At 25.6% G+C, this 16,767-nt stretch overlaps 1 protein-coding gene across 2 annotated transcripts in view; it reads left to right on the top strand.

The window, feature by feature from the left end:
* Positions 1–16,481, top strand: part of LOC107446079 (putative sodium-dependent multivitamin transporter) — a 62,693-nt gene extending 46,212 nt beyond the window's left edge. For both annotated transcript variants that reach the window (XM_016060618.4, XM_016060617.4), the window contains exons 2-13: positions 737–1,107; positions 1,984–2,049; positions 2,571–2,690; positions 3,889–4,043; positions 4,146–4,286; positions 5,689–5,827; positions 6,849–7,053; positions 8,446–8,600; positions 10,850–11,082; positions 12,439–12,536; positions 13,774–13,853; positions 15,140–16,481. In XM_016060618.4, coding sequence (XP_015916104.1) covers positions 763–1,107; positions 1,984–2,049; positions 2,571–2,690; positions 3,889–4,043; positions 4,146–4,286; positions 5,689–5,827; positions 6,849–7,053; positions 8,446–8,600; positions 10,850–11,082; positions 12,439–12,536; positions 13,774–13,853; positions 15,140–15,166 — 1,764 coding nt within the window. In that variant the 5' untranslated portion in view covers positions 737–762 and the 3' untranslated portion in view covers positions 15,167–16,481. The remainder of the gene's footprint in view (positions 1–736; positions 1,108–1,983; positions 2,050–2,570; positions 2,691–3,888; positions 4,044–4,145; positions 4,287–5,688; positions 5,828–6,848; positions 7,054–8,445; positions 8,601–10,849; positions 11,083–12,438; positions 12,537–13,773; positions 13,854–15,139) is intronic.
* Positions 16,482–16,767: the final 286 nt, after the last annotated feature.

The following is a 16,767-nucleotide window of genomic DNA, read 5'->3' as shown; positions in this document are numbered from 1 at the left end:
TGATGACTGTTAAAATATATTTTATAGTTGTTCCACTTAAGAAATATGAACTATTATTTAAGAAAAGGCAATTAGGTATTTATAAGCTATTTTATATACTATTTATAAGAAGAAATGACAATGATCAGGAATTACCCCAGTGATCAATAATTACCCCATATGTAGGGGGCAACATTTGATATAGTTTCCTATAATCATTTATCATGTTTACAGTTGATGTGAAACAATTAAACAAAAGCTGACACTACTTTTATATCAAAGAAAAAGAAAGTGTCTCAAAATATTTATTATTAAGAGAAGGAAGGGGATCTTTGTAGAAATGTGCACATTTTGAAACCCATCTTTGAAATGGAAAATACAGAAAGCAGTTTAAAAGATACTTATTTTGTTAGATTAAACAAAAAATTATTATTAAGTAAATGTAGTTATACTTTAGTAAAGTGTACAAGCATTCTTGTCCATGTCTTAAATTTAAAAAATAATAATTTTTTAAAAATAAAACTTAGGTGATCATTATTTACCCCAGAAACAGAGTGATCGTGAATTACCCCGGGTCACCCTATTCAAGCTAGTTAACAAGACTATTATTTTATGCTTTAATTCTATTTTGTTTGTAAAAAAAAAAATAAATAAATATATATAAAATTTCTTTATCGTCTTTTTCACTTGAGAAAGTTTAATTTTTTGCAATGCACTCATTATTAATGTATTTTTTATGTGTTTTTTGTTGCTTTAGGTGCATAAGTTTCTTTAGAAAAAGTCATGGAGTATTCTGCTGGATCCTTTACACTGTTTGATTACGCTATATTAATATTGATGCTAGCATTTTCTGCAAGCATTGGCATTTATTATCGCTTCTCTGGTGGACGTCAGAAAACTAACAAGGAATATTTTCTTGCCAACAAAGACATGCCCATTACTCCTGTAGCATTTTCCTTGATGGCTAGTTTTATGTCAGCTGTCACAATTCTTGGTGTTGCTTCAGAAAATTATATGAATGGAACTCAATTTGTTATTATAAACATAGCGTACATTATTGGAACACCCATAGCAGCATTTATTTTTCTACCCGTGTTTTTTCAGATGCAAGCTACTAGTGCATTTGAAGTAAGCTTTCATTTCAAATGTATGATTTCAAATTTAGTTCTTTTTATTGGTCATTTTTTTAAAAAATGTGTGTTATTTTTAATTATGAAACTTTGGAAATCATTGTATTTTAGCATCTAATCTAACTCTGTGGAAAAAAATTTAGCTTTCGAGGGTCACAATGAGTTCAGTTTTTAAATCAATTGATCATAACTTATTTATTCCTAATGTTGAAAGCTTAAGAATAAATCAGCTTCACTTAAAAGTTAAAAGACAAAGTATGTGTGCAATATTTTGGAATTGAAAAGCAATAAGTATTGCATGCTTTAGCTTCTTAAAAATATTAAATTTTATCTAGTTTTGAAATTTTTCTTAGGAAAAAATAATTTTACCTATTTTTCTGTATATTAATTACCTTTTTAATTTTTAAATAAATATTTGAATCACATTTATTTTGAAATTTTTTACTTATTTATTGGTGGGTAGTACTGCATGGGCCGTAGCCTTCTCCAGGCAGGCATCTGCTTAATGTTTCTTGTAACCATACCGTAAATATTTTATTGTTGCCATTATGTCTCAATTACATTATTTTTAAATACATTAAATTCAATATTTCAGAACTCCTTCATAGAAATCAATTTTATTATTAATTTTCATATAGAAGTTATGTTCTGACTCTTATACTTCACAACTAGATTAACTGATTTCTTACAAATAATTTTTGGTAATTAACAAAACTTTCATAACATATCAGTGCCTACATAGTGAACCATATTACAATAATTAGTTATGCATATGCGATATGTTTGCTTGTATCATTGATTTGTTTAATTATTGAAATCTAAGAATAATATGAATTATATTATTTATTCATAGCTATTTTTTTTCTCTTTGTAGTATTTGGAGAGACGTTTTAGTAAAGAAACTCGATTGTTGGCCAGTTCCATTTTTATTCTTCAAATGGTAATATTTAAATTTTCATTTAAAAATTAAACTGCTATTTATGAACAATAAGTAAATATGTCCATACATAATTTTATGTTGATTTATATGATTCTTATCCTGAATTTATATATAATAGACTAAAGCAAAATACAATGTGAATAAAGTACAAATGAAAGTACTTTATTCAAGTTGTTTTTTGCTTTTGCATAGCACGAAGTATACCCTATCCTTTGTTGAATAGACTATATGTTATTAAAAGTGCATTTTTGTTTAGTATATATAGAGTACTTGCCAAGTATATTTAGAGTATCTACTGTAAAGCACTATCCAATATTTATTTAATGCAAAACTCTAATGATTAATACTACTAATTATTTATGAACTTTGAGTTTATTTTGAAGTTGAGACAATCCTTTACTTATTGCTATAGATATGTTTTTTTGTTTATTGCCAAATAACTTTTTGTTAATGTAATTATATTTCTTCAAAACTATTTATACTTGTTTTGATTTTTTATAATTCTATTTTTTTAACAATAGGTTTTGTACATGTCAATTGTTCTCTATGCCCCAGCTCTTACTTTAAGTGCAGTCACAGGCCTTTCAACATGGACGTCTGTATTATCTATTGGCACCGTATGCACATTCTATTCCACTATTGTAAGCTGAATTTTGATAAATTTTTTTTAATAGAAATTTTAAGTAAATTCATGTAATAGTATTTGTACTTTGAATTTTATACTCTATTAAAAGTTAATAATGTAGTATTAAATTCAAGGATGTATATGAGATACAGATGCGGAAGGAAATATATATACTTTTTACTTACCAAACAATATGCAAGCTATTTTGTTTTGAATAATTTTTTATAGTTTTATGAAAGATAAATATTTACAGCATATAATATGATTTCTGCTGTCACTACATCCCTGCGGCAAAATCCTAGCGACACGGCGACATTGTCGCTGAACGTTACCGATTTCATGTGAAAGATTTTTCTTTTGGGAAGTAAAAAGTTTTTTTTTTCTGCAGAAATTTTTGACAGATTTTATCTTTTCTTCAGAATTATATTCAAAAGATGCCTTTCTCGTGCATTCGAGTGGAAATAAATGCTTTTTCTATTCTCATTTGAGAACAATGAAAAAAATACAGATTAAAGAAGTAAAAAGTTTGGTTTTCTTTTCTGCAGAAATTTTTGTTCTAATTCTTTTACTATTGATTTCCACATAGTTTTAAAATCCGATATTTTTAATATTATATTATTTTATTATCTCGAAATAAAAATGCACATTTAATAAAATTTTTTTGTAGAGTCCCATTTACGTTTTTCTGTAGTTACTGCTATGGGTTTCCCGATTTTCTAATTGTTTTTTTTAATGAGATGATGATTTACAAAATGCGAAAAAGGAAATAATTAGTGTGTTTTCCCCTTACAAAATGCAAGAATATAGCCCATAATATTAGAATTAAAATAATATATTAAATATTTAACTAAAAAAATATTTCATTTGATTCAAAAAGTTTATTTTTTTTCTTTTCTTTTGAAATTGATGCTTTTGTTACTTTAATTTAGTAACATGTATATTTGTTATTGTTGTAGAATCTTGCAAAAAGATATTAGAGAGGTATGTCGCAGAAAGCCCGAAAATATTCTGCCACAAGGCACTACATTTTCAGATTTTCTATCTGTTATAGTAATCAGAATTGAATTTTTATTTCTTAGTTTTTCATTTTTGTGATTGTAATTTTTTTTATGAAACTAACTTATCTATATATTTCAATTCTTATAATACCATAATTTTATGTATTAAAAGGAAATAGAATATTTTCTATTTAAATATTACAATTGTTTATTTAGGGTGGTATGAAGGCTGTATTATGGACTGATTTATTCCAATCTGTTTTGATGTTTTTGGCTGTATTTGCTGTAATTGCTAAAGGAACAATAGATGTTGGAGGATTTTCGCAAGTCTTTGATATTGCTAGTAAAGGAGAAAGAATTCAATTTTTTAAGTATGCTTTTTAAAATTTACAATTCAAGAAAAATCTGAATAATGCTAAATTAAGTTTCTTTTATTCATCTATGCTATATAAATAAGTTTTCATTTATTTTAGTTTTGATCCTGATCCCACTGTTAGACACACTGTTTGGAGCTTAGCAATAGGAGGAATATTCACATATACATCTATATATGCTGTTAATCAAGCTCAAATTCAGCGTCTTCTGACTGTAAAGAGTTTGAAGAAGTCTCAAATGTTAGTGAGTATTACTTTTGAAGCTTAATTTAATTTATTTTAAATCAAAGCATAAAAGGTGAGTAAATTAGTAAAATAAGGCTTCACAATTTTGAGATCAAAAGCCTGATTGTGATAGTGTGGTCAGCATTACACACAGACCACCTTTTTTCCCCTATACAAGCTGGTACCCATCTATCTGAAGCTTTTCTAGCTTCAAGCCACAACTGAGGATCGAACCCCTGTCCTTAAGTAACTTAGTAGTTAATAGATATATTTTTATTTCCGCTATGCTCATTGTGTGCCCGGGGGGAAGGTCACATAATTTTGCCACCAACAGTGGGATAGTCACAAGCAACTTTTACTTTCTAGACAAATTGGAATCCATCCATCTGCAGTCGGGCGAACTTCAAGCTGCTACTAAAGGTTGAAACTCAGTCTTTCACAATGACAGTTATGAAGCATGAGTTATGAAGCATTGTGAGAGAAAGATTTATTAAATGATTATGGGTCCTTCTCTTAGATTTAAGATTTTTAAAACTAATTTGTTCATGTTTGAATTAAAATTTTCATTAGTCAAGTAAAACTTATGTGTAGGGATTGAATTGTAGTAGTTCAAATCTGCAAACAGAGTTAAAGGTATTTATGAATTTTTTTCTCCTTAAAACATTAGATCAAATCGTAAAGAAGCTTTCTTCCCAAGTTTAGTTGAGATTTTAAAAATATTAGAATTCGCAATGAGCTTAAGTATAAGATAATAATATCAAGTAAAACTTATGTAATGTTTTATGTTATTAAAATAAAATTTATAAATCCTTAATTACCAAAACTGCACACATGCTCCTAGAGATAGATCCCTATGTCTACAGAAATGTTTTTTTAATAATTTTATGATCAGTTTCATAAATTTTTACCTGGAAATACTTTTTGTAAATTAATATTACATAATGCTTTAATCAATGCTAATAAGATTCCTACTTTATTGGCTCAATAAATGGTAATGATTAGGTGAGCTTGAAACAGTCTTTTCTTTAAAAAAAACTATGATGGCCCATTATTTTTTCATGTAAGGTTAATGTTTATACATTTTAATGTGTAGTATGATTGTACTACTTGTAGTATATTATATTTCCACCATTACCCATTTTCATTTCCCCCCTTTTTTTATATTTTCTTATAATGACTTCATGAAATTTACATATTTATAGAAGAGTAAAGCATATATTCTAAATTTTTGAAACATATTTAATTAAAATTAATTTTATTAGTTATGTAGCTATAATTTTATTATTCTAAAAATACACACATAATATAAGTTAATATAGTGCAACAACATTGACTTATGTCAGCAAAGGAGTTGTGTTAAATTGTGGTAATCATACTTTTATATATATTTTTAAATATTTGTTTACATATTTTTCAGAGCACTATTTATTAACTGGCCAATTACAAGTCTTCTTAGTGTTACCACTAGCCTAGCTGGAATTGTTGTTTATGCTAATTTATGGAAATGTGATCCCCTGTTGAGATCAGAAGAAACTCATGTTACTCGATCTGATCAAGTAAGATTTTCATAAATTATTAAATAATCATTTTTAAGCTTCCTTAAAACTATTAATGACAAATAATTTATTTAAAAAGATAAGATTCCCTCAGGAATTTATCTGCTTTATAAGATCAATATGAGTTTCATCTTCGCAAGGTGACCTTTTTTTGTCCATTCTTTTATATTTTTTGTGTCATAGTTTTTTTCTAGTACACTTTGTCATCTTGAGTACATATATTATTGTAAGTTACTTACCATGGTGTGTCATAAGCAAATGATCACTCAAATTAATTTCAATCGGAACTAAGTTAAATAATATCTATACAGTTTTATTTGAAAGGAGACATTAGATATTTTGTATAGATCTATCAAATTATGCTTAAAACTGGCCAGGGAGTTGCTTGGGAGTGAACTATCGCCAGAAGACTGGTCAAGTGCTTTTAGTTGTTTATCAGTTGATGCTTATGACTTTTAAATACTTTTTGTGTTATATGACTGATTGCAACAAATAATGTGTGTAAGAAAACTAATTATAAATGACATTTTAATGATTGGATAGATTAGCTTGATTGGATTGAAATTTACTGTTATAGTTCAATGCTATTCAAACTTGACTTTGAGTAATTGTGATGGGGAGTTTAAGTGCATCTTTTATCTTCGATTCCTGGTATAATTATTTTGAAATGCTTTTAGTACTTTGGGATAGTCCTAGTAATCGCTTTTGTTGTTTCATAGGAGGGAATTTAACCTGATCAAAAGTTTTATTTTTGTTTTTATAATAGTTAATTAAAAGCAAAAAATGAAAGTGTATAATAGTGCAAAATTGTGATGCTGTGCCTAATTTATTTCTAAATTACCGCAAACACTTGATAATATCAGCTGTATATTGAAACTGCTACTTCCTTAAAATTTACTTTTGAAGAACGTCTTATGCTACTAAATTAGCCCATATTATGTTTAGATACTGTTTTAGCTGACAGCGTTTTTATACTAATTTATTTGACATACAATAAGTTTGTTGCCTCAATTCTTTATAGATTCTGCCTTATTATGTCATGGCATCTCTCAGTGTATTTCCTGGGCTTCCTGGTTTGTTTGTATCTGGAGTGTTTAGTGCAGCTTTAAGTACTGTTTCATCTGCAATAAATTCCTTAGCTGCTGTAACTGTTGAAGATTATCTGCGGCCTCTTTGTTTTAGGAACACAAGTGAAAGTAGGATAGCCAATTTTACAAAACTAACAGGTGCAAAATTTTTTTTGGTTTCTTGTAAATATTTTTAAATTTCTTAATTATATTTCATTATATTTAGTTAGTCTTGATTTTATTTGGACTTTTGTAAAATTTCAATAATTTTTCCTTTTTTAAAATTGTAAAAATGTTTATTTACTTATTTTTGTGAAATAAACTGTATTCTATATTTTATGCCAGTGATTTTCAAAACATGTGTCACAGCAGCTTGATCTACAGTTTTTTTTTACTAGGAAACCACAAATAATTTTAAATAAAATTTTTAATGCGAAGTACTTCTTACTTGCACGTTATTATGAAAAATGAGTATAGTAACTGGGGAGAGAGAAGGTTAGGAAAGTGTGCAGTTAATGAAAAAGTTTTGAAATCGTTAAAGGGGAAGCAAAAACAATAATAAAATGATTCATTGTATTTTTTTTCCAGGAGCTCTGGACTATGTCCTAAATAAAGCATCCGAAACATTTACGTAAAAATTTCAATCAATAGTTAAGATTACACCTGTTTTTTCATAAGCCTAAATAGCTTAAATTTTGTTTGTTGTTGAATATTAATCTTGACTTTTTTACATTAATTTAAAAAATAAAAAAAAAAAAAAAAGGAAAAAAAATCAATCATATTACAATGAAATGGGTAGTTATAAAAAAATATATATATTTAACAATTGTTAAAGAATATTATTTTTCTTTAATCGCCAAATTAATTATGTTAGATTGAAGTTTGCAATTTTGACAATAATTTATTTAGTTTTCCGATTTTTTTTTTAAATGTAAGGGTCCTCTGAATATTAAGAGGCTGTAGATAATAGAGCTCTATTGCTTTTCATTACATTGCATTTTCTCTTTCAAGTTAGGTAATTTTTTTTAATGTTAGTTCTATAGTTTAATAAGCTAGCTCTGATACTCTAAAAAGACATTGTCATAAAAAAGTAAAGAAGAGAAAATAACTAATATATTTTGACTAAACAATATTATATTTTGAAAATCATTTTCTGTTTGAATAGTAAATTTCAAATAAGGAAGATTTTTGCGGGAAATTTATTGTTTTAGGGTTATTTTCAAATCTCAAGCATTTTTAAAACTGAAATGGTTTAAAAAGTCAAATTAAAATTGATCATTTTTGTGATTAACATTTATTTCTGTATGTCTTATATACATGTTTTAATAGTCAGTATCAAGATTGAATTGAAATTAAGATTTAGGGATCCTGTAAGTCATCATGAAATAAAAAATAGTTTTTTGTTGAATATGAAAAATGCCTCAAAAAGTTCAAAGTTCATTAACAAGTTTCAGTGAATGATTGTTATAAACTTTTCATTGTAATATATATTAAAATTAGTGAGAATTGTTTTTAAATGCTACAATGCTACATAATCATTATTTTTTACAGCATTTATTTATGGATTACTTTGCATCCTTCTAACATTTGTTGTGGAAAAACTTGGTGGTGTTTTAGAAGCTTCCTTGACAATTTTTAATGTGATTGGAGGACCAATGTTAGGATTATATTCTCTAGGAATGTTGTGTAGAAGAGCTAATGCCAAAGTAAAAAAAGACTTTTATAACTTGTTTATGAAATTGTTCCTTACATTTTATGTATTATGTACCCAGATCTTATTTTTTTTTTCAATTTTAGTTTAAATTTGACATACTTTTACTATAAAAAAATTGAAATAGTTTGAACAAAACTATTTTTTGCAATGTCTAATATATAAATGCTCTTGGGTTTAAATTTTTATTTGAAAACTTTATTTTATGACTCTTTGGATCAGTTTAAAAATTAAGTTTATATACTTCCTTTCAGACAGGAAAGGGATTTCACTTCCTCCATCTCAGGAAATATATGAATGCAATTTCTCTATTTAATAAATATCTAATTAATATTTTTGAATAATTTTACTTCATTTTAATCATTGAACTATGCTCTATTGAACTTAGTAAATTTTAAGGTTGTAAGGGATTTTAAAGCTTTCCAGTGTTTTTATAATAGTTTTAAAATTGTTTTTATCTAGGTTTCTTAACTAGGTTCAATAGAACACATTTCAAAGAATAAAATGAAACAAATATTATTAATAAATATTAATTAGTTATTTAATATACAAGGATATTTATAAATTCTCTGTAGGTTAACTTTACATGGAGGTAGCAGAATCTTTTTCTTATCTGAAGAGGACCTTAAATACATATTTTTTTTTTAGTTATTACTTTCATATTGATCATCATTAATATAAGATTTAAAACTAAAACGTGTGTCACGTTACATTACCCTAGCATGATTTCTTTAAATCAAGTATTCATAGCATTATACAGTGTCAAAAATAAATTACTGGATAAAATTTATTAGGGTTTATATAATTTTAGAACAAAACTGACTACATACTTTTGTGTATATAAAAAATGAGTGTCTCAGTGATTTATTTTTAAGTGACCTTTGTCCCCATGCTTTAAATCATTCACAATGACTGATAACAGTTGAGAGATTAATGTGAGTGATGTACGCTAAAGAAGTCTTTATCTTTGATGGGTAATTTGGCTACTTTTTATTTCCAAGGCAGCTTTTAATGTATGGGCACTATAATATTCCCTTTCAACTTGATATTTTGTAACTTTTTTGGACATAAATTATGATTATTCACTTGATGCTAAATTTAAGTTTCTATGTAAACATAAGCAATGTGAATTTAAATCTTTTTTTCCATAAAATGATTAATTAGTAACTAAAATTGGATAATTTAGTCCCACAAAGTGATTAGATAAGTTCAACAAATGATATTGCCTAGATATTGATTTGAATAAAATAGAACATGTATTTTGACTTAATATTCTTTAAAAGGATTTACTTTATTTCATCACATTATGTCCAGCAAATTATGCTCATAGCCTCTAAGTATGAAGTGTATATATATATATATATATATATATATATATATATATATATATATATATATATATATATATATGAAGAGAGAGGGGGGGGGTAATATAATATTAATTAAAGAAGAGAGAAATTATTAAAATGAAATATTTAAAAATAAAAAGATGTAATCTTGTCATCAGCTCGCACGATTATATCTGTAAAAAAATATATTTTTAAAATATGAAATTTGTATAAATTGTTGCCTACAGTGATTGTTAAAATTAAGAATACAAATTTTTGTAGGATGATAAAGTATAATTTTACATTATTATTTATATATATATATTAAGATTTTTATTTTTCAATGTTGCTAAGGAAAAAAAGAAAAGAAAATTAGTAGAAAATTTTCGGATTTTGTATGAAATTGTTGATCCTAAAGTGTATTTTGTTATTACTGCATATTTTTTTTCAATTTGATAATGGATAATTCTACTATTTAGAAAAGTTGTTTTTAAAAGATGGTTTTAAAAAGTATAACATAGCTAAACAAATTTAAGCAGCTCTAATTATTTCTGCGAAAATGCATCCTTAGTATCATTAAACTTCACTCCAATTTTTAGAAACTTTTAGAAAATTAAAATTTTTTCACAAATTGAAACAATCTGTTATGAACATAACATATTGAGTTTTCATACGTAGCACATAGCAATTTTTCTAAACCAATGTGAGTTACGAAAAGTTGGAGTAAGGGGAAATTAACTAGACTTATTTTAACAAAAATTATTAGAGTTACATGATTTCTTACTGAATTATATGCTTTTGAATTCTGCAAATAGGACATTCCTAAATGGCTGAATTGCTCTAATAGTACATAATTTTATTTATTTAGAGCATTAGTTATTGAATTTCTTATTCTGGAATATTTTTGTTTATTCAGGGATCAGTGGTTGGATTTATTTCTAGCATAATCCTTTGTATGTATGTTGGACTTGGTAGCATGTTAACAAGAAACAAAACTGTTCCAGTTTTGCATCGATCTCTTGATGACTGTCCATTAAACAAAACATTTATAGTTGATAGTTATGCGGGAAACTTTTTCAATGTAACGACTGAGTCAAATGAAGTTCTAATAGCAGATCAGAATCACACATCACTGGAAGTGGAAGATAAGTATGTAAACACAATTAATATTGAACAGTGAATTATGTAATAACAAAAGAATTAAAATGTTGCATTAGTTTTTGCTTTATATAGAAGTAATATATAATTTTTATTGATAAAAATTATTTTAATCACAAATACAATGATTTCAAACAAAAATAAATTCTGAAATCATTATTTATTTTGAAAGAACAACGCAAAAGAACCTTGTTCACATTAGTATAATTGATAAATCATGATTTATAAAATTATACTAAACTATGCTGGCGTACTCTTTTGGATACCAGTCAACTCTTACCTTTTTGCAGGCTTTTTTTCATCAATCTTTAATTCTATTTTTATGAAGCTCAGAAATCTATAGTTTGAAATTTGATTCATTTGAATATTTCAACTATATCTGAATATCAATATTAGTATTTATCAAAACTTTTAAATGCCAAAATATTTCCTTTTAGCAGCCAGTAAGTCCCATTTTGGAAACATACACTTAAACTTAAGATATCTGTTTAATTATTTGTGGCTTTCTAGGAATTTCTAAGTATTTTTGTTATTTTAATTTATATCAAGAAATTTTCCTTAATTAAAAAAATCATTACAAAATTAATTCTGCTGTACAATTTTTGATCAGCCACGGAACTACCTGAAAAAAAATCTAGAATAAAACTTTATTAAAATTTTAGGAAGAATCTGAATGACTTTGTAAAAGAAACAAATATTTCAAAGTTAAATTTGAACCACCAGAAACTAAATAGTTAAAGGGATTCTATATTTTGCATATTTAATTTAGATACTTGATTAGTTTGTGAAGAAGTACAAAAATTTTATTTTAAATGCAAATTTTGAATCTAATTTTTGTGAAAAGAAACAATTTATATGATACATTATCATGATTTTGTCAATTTTGCTTTAAATGTAAAGTAAGATTTGGCATTAACCATGCAATAAAAATTGTTATTTAGTCCTTACCCCCCATCAATCAAAATTAAACTTCCAGCTATTATTCAAAATTTTAGAAAAATAGAAGAATTTTTTATGAAGCAATTAATGAAAAGAAAAAAAAAGATATGTAGCAGTATAAGAACTACCAATGGTCGGTTCTAGCAAAATTGATTGAGGCATTGTCAAATTTTTAGAGCAGGCATAGTTAGCTTAATCAGCTCTAACTTTTTCACTTTTAAAACTGCTGGGCATATATGTATTAAGTGTTTAGTATTAGAAATTTGCATTTAGGTTGAATTGCAAATTTTTAAAATTCTTGTTAGCTCTTTTATTGAGGAAAGAAAAACCTTTCTTCAATTAAAACTTCTGTATGATGGTTATCTATTTGTATCACAAATTTATTTTTTAATGTGTTGACATTTCTAGATACATTTTTCCATTATTGAGATTATCCTATATGTGGTATGCAGCTTTAGGATGGTTTACATGTATGATAGTTGGGCTAAGTGCAAGCTTTATATTTGGTATGATGGTTTTCTTACTTATTCTTGATTTCAATTTTTAACTCTTTGAAATACAGGAAGTTTTTTTAAAAAAATAAAACCAGAATTATCAAAATTAGTTCAGTATGGTTCTAGTGGAACAATTTATTTAAATGAACTTTTACACTATTTTGTTTACTTTGTGTTTAGCGCTGAAAACCACAGCCCTTCAAATAGTTAATAGATTTTGTTGAATAGTAAATTAATGCTCATATAAAAATTATATGGTTATTTTAGTATTATTTTTGCTGAAACTGAAATTTAGAAAAAGTAACTTTAAATAGCTACATTAACATGGTTTTAGTGAGAAAATGTGTTTTTTTTTCTCCATTTGAATTTTTTCTTCTTTATAGACGGTAAGGTGTTTTTACTTTGAGTTAATCCTCATATTAACACTTTTTAAGATGCACATCTCAGTTAAGTATATTTAAAAATAGTTACTCAGTTTTGTAGTATTTTTTCCGCGTTTAGCTATTTTTCGTACTAGTAAAAATAAAAAAATCATTTAAGCATTAATAAGAAAAATAAATAAATAAATAAAATAAACAAGCCTCCCCTTAGAAAGCATTGTGAAAGAAAATGATGTTTTTCTTTTATTGTATTTCCCATGCCTGAAGAAGGAGGCTAGTTTGTTTTCTTAATGACATAGCTGTATTTTTCTGTAGTTTTTTAAGACGTTTTCATAAATGTTCTATGTTTTAACACTATTTTTATTTCTTTAGTATCCTTAATCATTTTCTAAATCTTTGCTATATTTTTAATATGCTATAATTTCTCTTATTTGCCAAAAAAAGTAACATTTATATTAGCATCATGCACATTGTTTGCTTTGGAGAACATTTATTACATACGTCAAGTAACTTTTAAAATCACACGTCAAATAACGAAAATTGTTTATGCGTTAAATTTGTTTTTGTGACATAAAAAATTCTTTGCTCTGTTTGAAGATTTAGAATTTCTTTAAATTCATTTAAAAATTTAGATCTTGTTTTTATTTGGTTAGAAACGTAAATACGAATGTACATACATATATATATGCATATGTATGTATACACACATATATGCATATGTATGTACACAATATAAATATTTAAATATTTAAATTTAAATATTTAAATAAAAACTTTTTATTTAAATATTTGAATGAAAGTTTTTTTTTTGACTTTAACTTCTATATCAATAGCTATCATTATTTACCCATTTTCTTTTTAATTTTCAGGAAAAGAAAAGGCTGTAGATCCTGTGTTATTAAGTCCTGTTGTATCATCTTGGTCATCAAAGAAAAGCCATGAAGCTGAAGTAAGTAGTATATTGTATTAAGCAATAAAGTTGTATCCATTTATAACTTAAAAGCCTGCAAATTATATTACATTTTAAGTTCTAAATATTTTAGTTATGTTTTGATTAAGCATTGCTTGTTTCTAACAAGTTAAACAAAAGTGCTTACATTTTATTATTTGTTTACACCTATAATACTTTATTTTTTTAGTAATAGTGAATTGCATTAGTTTAAACATTGTAAATATGACTAAATAGTTTTAAACATCTATGTTTGAATTTTATATAATTTGCATTATTGAATTCTTTTAATCGTATTACATGGGCTTATTCAGTGGAGTCTGATTTTCTTGTAATTAGTGAAAAGAATTGGAGATCAAAGATAAATCGGAAGTTGTCAGGGAGAAATCTTCAGAGGAAGGTATTGGCTCACATTGGGGTGTCTGGCCAACTATAATGATGATGATGAATTCTTTTAATCTTTATTTGTAGACAAAGAATATTTTTATGGGTAAATAGGGGACAAATAACCAATTTTTTTATTTGTTATTTAACTACACATTGCTGTTAAAAGATAAAACTGTTATAGTTATTAGCTTTAGTAGTTATTTTTCATTGTGAATTAGTGTATTTGTTGTTCAATTGGATAAATGTTTTTACAAGTATCAAAATTTCATTAGCTTAAACATGTTTAATTTTTTGATAACAGAATATGACCCATTCGAAATTATTAAAAATTTTAACAAATTTGAATAGGCATTTGAAGAATATGTAAAATTTTTTTTTTTTTGCATAGTTAAATATCTCAGCAAATCCACTCTGGTTAAAGTTTTGGCATTCATGTTTTGGAAAAAAAATCATTTACGTTCCTTTGCAGGAATAGATTGTTTTACTTTAAAACCTTATATTGATATTTTTCAAATAAATAATAATGAATAGAAAAGAAACGATTAATTGATAAAAATTAGTTCAAAAATGTAAATTTAACCTTTATAAACCATTAGCATAACTGCTGAATCATATTTCTTTCTTTTTTTTATTTTAAAAAAGCAATTGCCTTTACACATTAACTTTAAATAATTTATGGCTATAGCTCTAAGTCAATGACTCTATCTGATTCTCTTTACTTGCAACAAATTTCCATTTTTGTACCAAAATTCAGTCTATTCAGGGATTGTAACTTGCAGAGGAGTATGTTTTCATAAATTACAGTTGAAATAAAGTATTATTACGATTAAATTATACTCACTCTACAATTTTATTTAAATTTAGAGTTTTACTAATATCTGATTGTTCCTTTTTTGTAGGAATTTGATTTGACAGAATGTACTTGAGCTGCTTTGAAAAAAAGTGTAGAACCCATATTTTGTGTTCGTTAGATATTTTTCCAAATATTTAATATTATATATTTTTGTATGTAAAAAAAAATTCTGATTATACATCAAAATAATGTCTTCCATTTTGGGTCTAGTTTGTAGGAGACCAGTGATATGATACATTATTGAAAATTTGATTCCAAGCTGTATCAATTTGTTTTAACTATGGAAGTTTGATTTTAATAGAAGTATTTAAATAATAAAATGCCTTAAATGAATTTGAACTCATATGTATGCTAAAGACTATATTAGATATGAAATTTGTTCAACTCTTTGCTGTTGTATTTTGTTAATACTCAATAGGTATTTTTAACTCGGAGCTTTTTTTTACGACTGTAAAGGGTTTAAAATGGCTGTAAAGTATTAAAATCATTAGGGCCTATTTATTAGTATTCGATAAATACATATCCGGATATGAGCAGGAAAACATTCAATTAGGTTATCATTGTTCTTAATTTGATACAATGTAATCTGCGCTTAGCTTCAAAAAAATATTGCATATTGTTGTTTTTATTTTATAATAACAATAATTAAGTACTTAACTTAAGTACTTAAAAATGATATAGTGATATTTTGTCATAGATATCACCCAAAGTCTTACTGTGATTGATGCAACATGTGTATAATAGCTTTTCTTACTTTATTTTTAATTCAGTATTTAAGTAGTAAAATTAGTTTAAGACTTGTTATTCTCAGAATCAATTTCTAAATTATGCGATTGAGACGCATAATTAATTTGTAAAATAATTGGTTGTATGAAATAAAGTTTCTCTATTATTTATTAAGAATGTAAGAATTTAGGACTATTTAGTTGACTTCATAAAAAAGTTTTAAATATGATTTATTTGTCACAGATGTTTTTATGTTTTAAAATAAGTGTACAACTCTTGTCAATTGACCATAAATGACATGAATATTTATCGTATTTTAATATTTATATGTTTGAAATATTTTTCTCAGAAAATTATTTTTTACCTTATTAAGTGTCAAATGTAGTTTAATTAATTTAGTACAAATTGTTTATCTTAGTTAATATTAGAATATTTTTGTGCTTCATGACTTAAAACAAATAGGCATTTTTACATTGTCATATAAATAAATTTAATATACTTTTTTTGTGAAAATAACTATAAAGTTATATTGTCGTGATGAAAATTGTTTTCGTACATACTGTTTATGTTTCTTGGTATTTTAAAATATTTTAAGTGTTTTTAATTTAGTATTGTGCGCAAATAATTTTTGCTTTAATAGAAATAAACAGCTATCAATTTTATTTGTTAATCTAATTTTGCAATACTTTGATCAGTGCTTTCACAAAAGCATAATTTTTTCCCCCTCAGAAAAATGTTTTTTTTTTCAGTTGATTCAAAATCATTGAGAATATGAAGGCAGATAATATTTTTGTAATTTGCTGCAGTTGTTAATCCACATGAGTTAGAGATAATACTTTTGTTATAAATTTTTGTAGTTTCAATTTTATAGTTTATTTTTGAAATTTCAGATTTCTGCCATATTTCTTCAATTAATTGTTCTAATCAATAAATTAAGAAAACCCATAC

Source organism: Parasteatoda tepidariorum, chromosome 3, assembly GCF_982258835.1.
Source record: "Parasteatoda tepidariorum strain Cologne lab strain chromosome 3, Ptep-v5.0, whole genome shotgun sequence".
NCBI classification, from domain to species: domain Eukaryota; kingdom Metazoa; phylum Arthropoda; class Arachnida; order Araneae; family Theridiidae; genus Parasteatoda; species Parasteatoda tepidariorum.
The sequence above is the reverse complement of the archived record's forward strand: the minus strand, read 5'-3'. Positions and strand labels throughout refer to the sequence as shown.